General features: G+C 37.2%; 1 protein-coding gene across 9 annotated transcripts in view; it reads right to left on the bottom strand.

The window, feature by feature from the left end:
- Positions 1-13,593, bottom strand: part of Nup205 (nuclear pore complex protein Nup205) — a 797,639-nt gene that overhangs the window by 290,850 nt on the left and 493,196 nt on the right. For all 9 annotated transcript variants that reach the window (XM_067782251.1, XM_067782250.1, XM_067782256.1 and 6 more), the window contains one exon: positions 11,955-12,810. In XM_067782251.1, coding sequence (XP_067638352.1) covers positions 11,955-12,810 — 856 coding nt within the window. The remainder of the gene's footprint in view (positions 1-11,954; positions 12,811-13,593) is intronic.

Consider the following 13,593-nt stretch of genomic DNA (forward strand, 5'->3'; position numbering starts at 1 on the left):
CTCTCTCTGGCGAATATAATTCTTATTAGAAAATTTCTTTTGAACTATTCTCTGTATATACAAAAAAAATTCTTATTGCCTCAAATATGCAAGACCATTTACCATGTTTTTAACCCTACAATGCTCGAATCTAAAATTTAGAACTTTTTAAAACAAATTTTTCCTCTTTTTTTCCAACTCAATTAAAATTACTCATTTAACGTTTCTTTCCTAATTAGATTCTTTTATCTAATTACACTATAACAAGAAAATTAGGTTTTGATTCATATTAATAGTTTAAATTTATTCTCCCTTTTCAACTTTGCTTTAGTTAATTTTTATTTTCTATTTGCTTATACATACTTATATATTTTCCTTTAGAAATATGTACTCCTAGAGCATATTTATATTATAAATGTATATATATATATGATGAAATTATTAAAATCACAAACTTTCCACATTAAAATTACGATTAGATCTCCGATCTCCTTTTTCTTTTCTATATCTTAACACTTTACTTATTTATTTTTTTTTTCTTTTTTTTTTACAGCGGGTAATAACTAAATGTAAAAACAAAATCATATATATGTAAAGTTATGCAATTAATAACCTGTATTATTCAATTCAAAGTTGAGTATTCGAAAATAAGTACAATTAAAGTTATGGTTTAAAGTGGATTACAATTAAAGTAGGTTGGATTACGACTGACTTGTCCGCTCGCTATTAGTTTTTTCTCCGAGTTAATTTACTCAGGCTGCGCGCTCTTTATTCGCCTTGAGTGTTTTACGTTTGCGCTGCCATATGTGTTGGTATATGCGTGCTGTCACAATGCCTCCTCACCCGACTTACATTCGGCCACCCCGATTAGTCATCTGCCTCAGATGACAAAAGCTCTTCGTTGTTGACTGTATACTTCCAAAGTTTCATATTATCGCAACTCGTGAACGTATTACAGGGCCCCTCTACATCTGCCGCCTTTCTAACGTTGAACCGGCCATTTCGTTTAACTTGTGTGATTTCGTACGGGCCGAGATATTCGCTAGCCAGCTTTCGTCCGGCTACAAACTGCGTGCGTCGTATTGCTACTAAATCGCCGATCTTGTACCCGTATTCCTTCTTTCGTTTGCTATCAAACTGCTTTTTGTATTGATTCTGAGCGCGCTCGATTTCGTGCCTCGCCTCTTGCCGCAAATTGTGCCGCCCTTCGTCGTATGCATCATATAGCTCCTGCTCGAGTAAAAGATGTATCTGATCACTGCATGTGTGGTTCATTTTGACACCAAACATAAGTTCAAACTGCGGCCGCTTTGTAGACGCATGAGTATGTGAATTAATAGCTTGCTGTACTTTTGGAACTAACTTGAACCATTTTGCAAGTTCTTCTGCAAAGAGCTTTGCAATAATCGACAGAACCGTTCGATTCACTCTTTCGATCTGTCCGTTTCCACGTGGGACTCCGGTAGTGCTCCAGATGTGATCAATACCCCTCTCCTTTACGTGCTCTGAAAACATATGTGCCGTGAACGCGGCACCTCTATCGGTAACTATGCGTGCGGGGCTTCCAAAAACCGCAGACCATGACTCCAGCTTCTTCGCAACCTGTGCTCTTTGTGGGGCACAGCCACACAAATTTGGTAAACGCGTCGACGATTGCCAAGATATATTTATACTGCTTTGAGGTAGCGTCCATTGTTCCCAGATGGTCAATATGCAACGTATGCAATGGTTGGTCACCTTTATCAATTACGTGCACATAACCCTCTTTTTTTACCCAGCTTCTTATTATAAATGATACATTTCACACAGTTGTTGATTACCTGCGTAAATTTTTGTTCCAGGTGTGGTATCCAATAATTTTGTTGTATAGCATGCATAGTTTTCTGCACCGCAAAGTGACCAACATTATGAGCATCGACAATAATTTCTTTTTCCATCTTCTTTGGAACCATCAAAAGATCGTTACCCTCAATATTTTTATATAACAGACCACCTTTTATTTTAAAAGCTTCGTATTGTCGGCTTTCAAGTAGATCTGCGATTGCTTTAGTCATTGTATCCTCTTGCTGTGCTTTTTTAATACGAGCTGCCAACTCCGACGCTACTATCATAACCTGCTGTGGGTATCGACTGAGGCAATCAACGTGCTTTAACCTTTCGCCTGCTTGGTGTTCTACACTAAAGTCGAAGTCTTGCAGATAAACCACCCACGAAGCAACTTCTCGGGGTACATCCTTTTTACTTAACGTTTGTTTGAACGTCGCGCAATCAGTCACCAGCTTAAAATGAATGCCCAACAGGTAGTGAAGAAACTTTTTAAAAGCGAGGTATACCGCCTTCGCTTCCAAAACATAGCTCTGCTGTCGCGCCTCTGTCTCCGTCGACTTTTTGCTCCAGAAGTACACTGGGTCTGGCGATGTTTGAGTATCCCTTAATGAACTTTCGAAAAAATGCCGTTAGGCTTAAAAACGACTGCACGGCCTTAACATTTTTTGGGATTGCGAACTTGTTAACCGCATCCGTTTTCTCTTTGCCTGGCCACACGCGTCCATCTTTAACAAAGTGGCCCAGGAAACTTGCAGACGCCTGCATAAAATGGCATTTTGGCCATTTGATTTTTAACCCGTGTTCTGCTGCCGTTGCAAAAACCAGCTTTGTTTTATGAAGACAATCATCAGCTGTTTCTGCATGAATGATAATGTCGTCCATATATAAGTCTAATACGTTATTATTTATTAGATTCTGGAAGACGTAGTTACCGAATCGTATAAAAACGGCGGGAGAGTTGCAGAATCCAAACGGAGCCCGATTAAATTCGTAAAGCCCCCTTGTTGTTGTGAAAGCGGTGTATTTTTCGCTACTCTCTTCAATGGGGACGTGTAAAAACCCATTTTCCAGATCCAAAACCGTAAAAAATTTCGACTTCTGCAACTTTTCGAGTACGTCCTCAATTATAGGGACCGGAAAACAATCTTTTAGTACAGCCGAGTTAATTTTTCGAAAATCCACACAAATGCGGCACGTACCGTCCTTTTTCTTCACGATAACCATGCGGCTGGCGAAGTTGGACGTAGACTGTCTTATGATTCCAGCTCTAAGCCACTCATCAATTTGCTTGTTGACTGCTTCAACTTCGTGGAATGGTATGCGACTTGGAGAATGCCTGAACGGGACAACGTTACCATCCGGAATGATCTTCAATACAACTGGACATTCTCCAACATAATCGACTGGATTGTAATTGGTAATCAAGGAGCGAATTTCGGCTTCGTACTGCGGAGGAACATCAACATGAGAATTTGATTCGGTTACATTATAAATACTTATCTGATTAAGATCCTCCTCATAAGTTTCCCCCACGTTTAGCGGAGAAAACTTATATCCATCTGCCGTCGCCGCCAAGTTGAACTTCGAAATAAAATCGTAACCCAGTAGCGCATCATACATAACGTCTTTGTCGGATACTACAATGAATTTTTGCTGCGTCAGTAAGTCGTCAACACCAACTTCAGCAACGAAACACCCAATTGGTTTTGTAGATTTAGTACCGAGGCCGCGAAGCTGTTGCGTATATGTTTGCAGCACACCTCCACCAACTTTGTCGAATGTACTTTTTTTCATAATAGTTATATCTGTGTGTCTACTAACCCGCTTACTTCGACGTTGTTAATCTTTATGTTTTTACAGCGTTTCGAATTATGGACCAGCTTTACAGCAGCAGCTACAGTTGGACAGTCTTTCGACAGATGCCCACTTTTATTGCAACGAAAACACTTTGTTTCTGCTTGGAAATTTTTCCGCATATGATCCGTAGCGCCACAGTTAAAGCAATGTGTTTTCTTTTCGCTTGAATTGTGTGAACGCTTCTCGTTTACGTGTACTTGCCCTTTATGCTCTTTGTTGCTTTTTTCCCGCAAAACTATTTTCTCGTAAGCTTCGTATTGATCTTGCAATTCCTTATATGACTTACAGCTGCAAAGGTTGTATTTAAATTCGTCTTTTAATTGAAGTCCACCAACTATATAACGAATCACCGACTGCGTGTCTATATTACTACGTGTAGCCAATTTCTTCATCTGCAGCACATATTCCTGGAAACTTTCATTCTTTTGTTTTTTTCATTCTCGTAGCTCTGAGTGAACATCAGCACTACACATTTTTGACTTGTCAAATTCGTCTTCCAACATTGTGCGCATTGCACCATATTCGTAAACAGCTACCGATTCAAGAAAAGGTTTCGCAGTTTTCGTCATTTTCGCCCTTGCTTGCACGTACTTCTGTACATTGTGCAAACCGTATGCAGCTGCGTTTAATTCAAAGTTAGTAAACCAGTGTTTCACTGGCATATTTCCTCCATTGAATTCGGGTATAATTTTGCCAAAACTTTCTGCCGTAATTTTGGTTTCGGCCTGCTTTGTTTCGTCTGCTTGGATTTTCAATGTAAGCAATTGCACCAACTGTTGTAGCAATTCATTATTCTTACATTCCACTGTTTTGTTTTGTTCTGCCATTGCCGCTGCTTCTTTTACTGCTTTCTGCTGCTCTGCTTCTGCCACGACTTTCTTGGAAGCTGCCTGAGCGTATTCTCTCCACCTCGCTGCCTGCTTTGTTGAGCGTGTGTTGTAACGCCGTCTCGCTTCCTCTACCTGCTTTGTCTGCTTATTTTGGTGATGTTTTTTGAATCGCCTGCGCTTTGGCGACTAACACGAGTCATATGCGTTGAACGGAATTTCTTTTTTGACCGATCAACGACCCTTTTTTTTTTTGCGACTGGACTGCAACTGTACAAGTACTGTTTTGCCAACTTTACTTTATTACACTGCTTGCCTATTGTTCTTCAATTCGGCTGCAACTTACATAAGTTTGATTCAATTTGTATCAAGGTTCGGCAGGTTGAGCCCCCAAATGTAAAGTTATGCAATTAATAACGTTTATTATTCAATTCAAAGTTGAGTATTCAAAAATAAGTACAATTAAAGTTATGGTTTAAAGTGGATTACAATTAAATTAGGTTGGTACAGCGAATAATTATAGTAACGACGGCTGCTTTGGTCGACGGCTGATTACGACTGACTTGTCCGCTCGCTATTAGTTTTTTCTCCGAGCTAATTTACTCAGGCTGCGCGCTCTTTATTCGCCTTGAGTGTTTTACGTTTGCGCTGCCATATGTGTAGGTATATGCGTGCTGTCACATTGCCTCCTCACCCGACTTACATATATTCATTTATATTTTTGGAGCAGAAAAGTTAAATATTAAATAATATTGAAACACAAAAGTTAAATATAAACCGCATTGTATTTTGATCTCCAAGATCTCTAAACTGGAATTGAGTTTAGTAACTTTCAAGCCTTTCCATTGCAAATCTAGTCTAAGTAAAGCTTTCTAAGAGGTCTTCACAATAAAGTGATTACGTAACATTTTGGCCTCGTGCTTTAAAACTATATAGAAATCTGCCAACAGGTTCCCGGATGCTGATGCATTTTCTTGATTTTTCCTCCTGGTATCTGTTAGTACAACAGGAAAACTTGATGCAGGAAAAGGTTTATGGTTTTTGTTTTTTTTTTGACGTAATTCGTTGAAATTATCGTGATTACGCGAGGAAAGCTTCACATATTTCCTTATATTTTTGTAATTTCACCCGTAACCGAAGTAAATTTGGTGACCATGCACCGTTTCATAAAACTAAGCCCGATGCGGTATCGAAGCAAAACTTGTCACTTTGAGATCTCCAGCCAGAAAGAAAGAGCTCATTTTAGCGGAAATCGATCTTTACCTCCTCTTTCTCTATTCTCATTTTCCTAAACCCATCATGCCTGCAGTTAGACCAATTTCCACAGGGTTGCCACTGAGCTAATTCCTTTTAACTTTAACCCTAGTAGGAATTTGTGAAACCAATTGTTGCCAATTGTTATCCTCCAAGAATTTAACTACCAGGCCATTCTATGTGAGTACATCTTACTAATATTACGATCAACAAAGAGACTTTAGGAATCAAATCCGCGCTCACATAATGAAATGGATTGCAAATAAATATTTATATTAAACATACTAATTAAAATAATTAACAAGCTCCTTTTTAAAGAAATACTAGTTTCTTCAACAATTCGGAAGTGGTCGGGAAAACCTTCGCGCAAACGCTTACGAAGTGTACATATCTTTATATCTATATATATAAAAATCATGTGCCACATTGTTTGTCCGCGATGGACTCCTCAACTACTGAACCGATTTTGAATTTGTTTTGCACCCCGTTTGATCTAACTTGAAATATAGGATAGGTTATATCTCAGTTTAAAGTCGCAATATTATTTTATTGCAAATTTTTTTATATGTTTATACGTAATAATAAAATGTTACGTATACGCACCGGCACTCATATTTTCAGGTGGTGCGGATATGCTTCCGTGGTTGGTGTTTAATTAAACAACGTGCTTATCAATAAGAAATATTATAGCGAATAATATCAAGTATAGAACATCACCAGGCCCGAGGGTGGGGATTAGGCCCGGGCCGGGGGTTTCTGAGGGAGCCCGTTATTTAGAGGTACTATGACATTTTTTTTAATTCAGGAGAGTCTTTAGTTTTTCCATGTGCAATTTTTGAGCCGAATTTCAAAAGCAACGAAAATCTGCATTTCGTTTTAATATTATAGTGAAGTGTGAAAAATAAAAATCTATATATATATATGACTAAAAAGAGTCATAAGCCACCTTTTCATAGGCCGGTTCACATATATAAAAAGAAAGGCTAAAATGTGTGTTAGTTGGTCGCCGGTGTTTGAAGAGATGCGTCGGTCGATTTTGTTCAAACTTTCACACAAGTTGCGTATACCTCACGCGGGTGGTTACTACATAGGTTTGATTGCGATCGTTGTACTGGCTCTCGAGATATAGGCCGAAACGTGGACCCGGGTACCCCTAGAATGTGTTTATAGTATATGGATAACAAATGAAAGCTGTTGGTGAGTGCTTTAGTAGAGGGTAGTTTTCATACCCCTGGGTGACTATGGTCTCAAGATATAAGCCAAAACGTGGGGCCGTGAATGCCTAGACAGTGTTTATACAATATGGATATCAAATAAAATCTGTTGATGAGTGCTTTAGTACAGAGTAATATATTATAACGCTGAGTGACTAGGGTCTCGACATATAGGCCAAAACGTGGGCTCGGATACCCCTAGATTGTGTGGGTATATTGGATATCAAATGAAAGATGTTGTTGAGAGCTCTAAAGTAATTTTCATTGTGATATTCGATTTAGTCGCATCAACGTGGTAAAACTGATAAATATGCATGCGAAGCCGAAATAAAGACATGAATTAATAATATCCACATACCTATTTACATACGTTCTGTTCGATTTGCTGAAATTTGGTATATAAATTTGCCTATATTAGTATTTACGATTCTTTTTTCCGGGAAGTAGACCAGAAACGCACTGGGATTAGGACTAGGACCGGGACCGAGACTCGGAGTGGGACTGGGACTGGGACTGGAACAAAATACATACCACCCCTGGGAAGGCAATAAGGGATGAAGAAGAATGAGAAGAACTTGAGAAAAGAGAGAACGAGACTGAGAAAGAGAAAAAATGAGACGAAGATGGAGATATATGAAGCGAAAAAGACGGAAGGAGGGGTGAATAAAAAGAATTAGGAAAAAGTGAAGAGGGGGGAGGGCAGAGTTAGACGGAAAAAGCTTATTAAAACGTATGGAGATAGGCCAAATTTAGGGCAGAACAACGTCTGCCGGGTCTGCTAGTACGCATATATAATACGTCTATAAATGTTTGGTTACTCATACGCAACGGATGACCTGTTTATGTATAGTATTCAATTTATCTGCAATAGCAGAGTCTACGCGGTTTTAATAAATTATTAGATGTGACGACGGATTTGAGTGAAACGTACAATCTCTCTCAAATTGCAACAATATTAACTGTTTACTGACGCATTGTAAACATTCAAACGGCGAACACTTAGGTGTAAAACGCGAAAACGAACCAAATGGGTATAAATAAATTAAAAAGCAATAACGAATTTGTTGCTAAAAAAATAAAAATGGTTAAAATTGGCGATTTATGTATTGATCCAATAAAACAAATATTGCATGATAAGAATCTTCCGTGGTTCAAAAGCTGAACTAATTCAAGTTTATATAGAATTTATAGGCACAGACGAAGTGCAAGATACAAATAATAGTATGCAACAGCAACTAAATGAAATGCGTAAAATGATTGAATCTTTGACAACCAAAATTTCTGAAATTAGTGTGGTTTCACAAGTGCCGGTTAATAATACATCACAAGATGCAACTGATCTCGAGTTAAATCGTATCGCGAGCTCAGTATCGACGGGATCAGGACGTAGTTTATATTCTGTTAAAGAAATTGCAGAGTCTAGAGCAGAATTCGATCCGATGGACATGCAATCAATAACAGTTGAACATTTTGTAGAACGGGTAAACGCGGCAGTTAATGCAATAAATGGGATGAAAAAGGACTCATGTTGGCAGTGTTTGGTAAAATGAAAGGTGCAGCGAAATGGTGGTTAGATGCATCTAAAGTTGTATATTCGAATTGGATAGATTTTTCTAGAGATTTAATAAGTGAATTCGGCTTAAATTTAAATGAGGCTGAAGTGCACCATCGAATGTCTGCTACGCCGCGCCGATATAATGGAAACATTATTGACTATTGTTTTCAATTAATACTGTTTTCACACAGAAACTTAATGATCTCATTTCACCTGCTAATGAAATCGTAAATTTTTTGCTTTCACACAGAAGTAACTGCTCGATTAGTATGAAGGATGAGACAGACAATTATGGCGGAACGATACAAGGTGGGAGCATGGTGACATAAATACAAACAAAAAAAATTCCATGTACTTGTAAATTCGATGGACAAATGTCAAAATCGTACTGCGCCGGCAGTTGATGTATCAATTCAAATAAAAAAGGTTATAATCAGCTGTTCGATGCGGCCACCTTGTATCGTTCCGCCATGCAGACAATGACATTTGCTTTGAAAACTAAGAAGCGGAAACGGAAGCGGAACGCTGCCAACAGAGTTGCATTGTGCTTTTGACTTCATTAGGCATTCGATTAGCTACTAATGAAATAATAATAGATTCGAATTTTGTAGGGAAGATTGAGCTCAATAAGCGTCTTAATGTAGAAAATTGCCTTTATTATTCAATAAGCCGTCTGTGTGAAATTAGTATAAGCTCATTAGGTAGGCGTTTTAACTTGAGTGAGCAAGCTATAATAAGATATATACGTGACGGTTTCGACATCGCGATTTACAAACTGCTATTTCGGCAATGAAATTTCGGTCTATAAAAGAACTTTGTGAACATATAACAGAATTTTTCCAACATAATCCGGGTAACTCCAGAGGTACGTGCGTTGTCAAATCGAAAGTTGATAATGTGACTAATAATTTGCAGACCATGGAATCAATATCTCCAGTGAAGTGTTACAACTGTGGAGAAGCAGGACATACATCATTTAAATGTACTAAACCACCACGTCGTCCACGTTGCATAGATTGTGATAAGGTTCATGCTAAAGATGAATCTCAGAATTGTGGCAAATCTAAACCAATTCGGCCAACTATGTGTGATGGCATGGAAAAAGTTTTTGAAAAGATTGCGTATATAAATAAACGCGAACTTATTGCATTTGTGGATAAATCGGTTGCGGATACGTTAAATATAAAACAAGAGTCGTGTGTATTAAAAATTAGTGGCATTTGTGGCGGTGAACGATTTACAATAGCAAAATCTGAAATTAAAATTAGTATCGATGATGTTATCATATCAATACATGTTTATATAGTTGATGATGAAATTTTAACACACAACTTGTTAATTGGTCAAAATATTTTTCGTGATTTAAATTTTACTGTCGAAAACGGAACGGCAAAGTTTTTGAATAGCGGGGCAATGGAAAAATTGCAAGGTAAACCAGAAAAACATTTAATAAATAATACTGACACAACTTTCGGAATCGGTGATGAAAATGTGCAAGACATTGTAGATAATTAAATTAATTAATGAATATCGAGATATATTCGCTTGTGGGTTGCATGAAATAGGTTAAACGAATCCAATGGAAATGAAAATTAATTTAACAACTAATGAACCTGTAGTGCAACAACCATATCGTGTCTCGGAACCAAAACGTGTTATCGTGTCGAAAATTATTAACGAATTATTAGAAAATGATATAATACAAAAGTCGGAATCGGAATATGCTAGTCCAATTACACTCGTCAAAAAGAAGAATGGTCAAGATAGTCTTTGTACCGATTATCGTTAATTGAACAATTTTACAAAAAAAGAAATTTTTCCAATGCCTAATATAGAAGAAACCTTACAGGACGCGAAACGGTATCGAATATTTTATGCGTTAGATTTAAATAGCGGTTATTATCAAGTGCCGATTTCAAATGAAAGTAGAAAATATACTGCATTTGTGACAACCGAAGGATTATACGAATTTAAACGCATGCCGTTCGGGTTAAAAAACGCACCAGCAGTTTTTCAACGTTTGATGGCGAAAGTTAAGGAAAGAACTGAACCAGGTGACATGATCCATTACATGGACGACATATTGGTTTCTGGTAATACTCGTGAAGAAATTATGCAAAAGTTGAGACGCGTCTTTATTGCAATACGTGAGTTATCCCTAACACTCAATATTGGTAAGTGCACTTTCTTTCAAGAAACCATTAAATTTTTGGGTCACCAGATTGTTCCTGAGGGTATAATTCCTGGTAAATTGAAAACTTTAGCCATACAAAATTTTAAGCCACCAACAAATGTTACAGAAGTTCGGAAATTTTTAGGCCTTAGTGGCTATTTGTGCCGCGCTATGCTATATTATCATAACCAATGCGATTAATTTTGCGCAAAGATCAGCCGTTCATTTGAGAGTGCGAGCAAAATGAGTCTTTTGATAAATTAAAGTTAGCACTTATATCGCAATCTGTTATTGCTGCTTTTCGACTTGATACTGAACATTTGTTACATACAGATGCTAGTTCTGTTGGCTTGGCTGGTGTATTGCTGCAATGTGAGGGTAATGATTGGAAACCTGTAATATATTACAGCCGATCGACCACTAACGCAGAGAGACGGTATCATAGCTACGAGTTGTGTGTTTGGCTGTAGTTGAATCTTTGGAGAGGATGAAATACTATATTCAGGGTAAATCAATAGTTGTTGTGACTGATTGCAGTGCTATAAGAACAGTCATGGTGGCTACGTATACAGGATTATGAAATTAAAATTGAACACAGAGCGGGAAACTTGATGTGTCACGTTGGCGCATTGAGTAGGGCTCCTGCCGAACCATCACAGGAAAAAGAAAAAACTTCGTTAAGAATAGGTAAAGTCAACGTCGAAAGTGAAGATTGGTTGTTAGTTTGAAACTTCAGGACGAAAAAATTAAAGCAATTAATGATTCGATGAAGCACCGAAATATTTCGAAGATGGATGGTTATAAGAAAACACATTCTACGGTATTTTCAACAGAGAAGTTAAAACCGTCTAATTCTATGATTCCTGACTATGATAACGAAAGTATTGATGAAGATATAAGCAACAATGAAATCTGATTGAGGTCAATCTGAAATGCAGGAAAGGCCGAGTTGTTACGAATATTTAGTAGGCGGTTTGAATTGAAAAAAATAGTTGGTTGATATTGAAAAGATCATTTTGTTAATATTCATTACGTTTAACTCTGAATTAATTTTATATAATGAAATGGATTGCAAATAAATATTTATATTAAACATAATAATTAAAATAATTAACAAGCTCCTTTTTAAAGGAATACTAGTTTCTTTAACACCTGTATATACTTGCTTCTTCCAAAATACCATTACAAAAAGAAATTAGAAAAATTTAAAACATTAGAAAAAGGGCGTGGGTTCGGAATTCCGATGAAACATTTTCTTTAGATCTTACCTCCAAGTGATTGTCCAAAAACATAATTAGGGACTTAAGACAGTGATTAGATGAATCGGTTATGTTAAGTTTTCGTTTTTCTATAGCATTGTTTGTACATTCAAATCCAAGAAGGTAAAATCCAATATTTGGATAAGGCTGTGTTATACAATTCCTTAGTAGCTCTATTATTGATGCTTTCATTTTTAAATAGATCTTTTGTGAAATATTTAAATCGTTCGCGTTTTCGTAAAAATTAGATGATGCTGGATTTACCTCTATATCTAAGCAGTCTACAAAACCTTGCCGAATCTCATCATACATATGGCTATTTGAAATAAATACATCCAATATTTGGGTAGAGATGTTCGGTGCATTAGATACCATATGGAGTATATTTACAGCAGCATACGAATGATTCGGTAAAGAGCTGCAATAAATTACAAATTGTGTAATATTCAGCAGATGATCGGGACTCTGGCTGCGTGGATTAACATCCAAAAGAATTTTATTCAGACCAAACAATATATTGGGACAATTTGCAGTAACATGACAGTCTAGAAACAACTTTTGCTTTTTTAGACCTTCTTCGATTATCAAAAGGCAAAGAAGCGCACATTCTTCCATCACTTCTTTTTCATTAAATTGTTGGTGATCATCTAGCTTATGTCGCGCGTCATCAACTATTAGAAGAAGCAAGTTCAAAAAATGAGATTTCTTTTGCATCTGCAACATTATGTGGTATCCCAACGATGAGCTTCGATCAGCTTGCTCTTTAAAATCGCTAGGTGTGGGTTCATAAATCTTTACTAAATAATTAATTATCCTCAAACATTTTAAGCCGATTTCCCATTTCTCTGTCTGGTTTTTGTATTGTCTGAAAAGATAACACAAATTAATTAATTCAATTAATTATAAATTTTTATTTTTATATTGATTAACTTTTAGCTGATATTTGAGTCGAAACCATGATACAAATATAGAGTTAGATCCACTACTTCTGCTCCCCCATTGCCACCAATTGACATAAATTGTCTTTTGGCATTCCATGTTTAAATAGCGCTACCTTGTCTTTAAAATATAAACGTCCCAAAACGATACTATCAAGTATTGAATACAAAACCTGTCCAAAAACATACAAGAACTGTATCTGCCGGAAAATATGTATATTGCTCCATTGCATTGATTCCAATATAACGGTTGCTCAAAACTTTACCCATCGCAAACATCCATCAGTTTCCTTTTCACTATTGGATCTTGCCATTTTTAGGACAAGATTGTTACTGTTAAAAGGGCTTAGCCCTCCTAATTACCTGAGTGGCGCTTGCATGCGTGAACTACGTTATATTTGGGTCGCCTTGCAAAGTAAAGGTGCCCTTATCGCAGCAATGGGCGCAGCTGCTAATAAATGATTGATAAGCTGAAGTGTGCTGATACAGAGACTTCGGCAAAATGCTGCTACTCCGGTTGTCCATAAGAAGATGGACGGAGCGATGAAGCAGTCGCTGACTAGCAAACAATGGAGTTAAGTTCATAAGGCTGAACAATATAAACCAATTAAAATATACAAAGGAGTTTTTCCAAACTTACAAAGGCAGGTCAGGAATCCCATCTGAGGTGAAGTCTGACGACGCGCGAAACTGTTGCATAATCATAATCG

This window comes from Eurosta solidaginis, chromosome 4, assembly GCF_040869045.1.
Source record: "Eurosta solidaginis isolate ZX-2024a chromosome 4, ASM4086904v1, whole genome shotgun sequence".
Classification (NCBI taxonomy): Eukaryota; Metazoa; Arthropoda; class Insecta; order Diptera; family Tephritidae; genus Eurosta; species Eurosta solidaginis.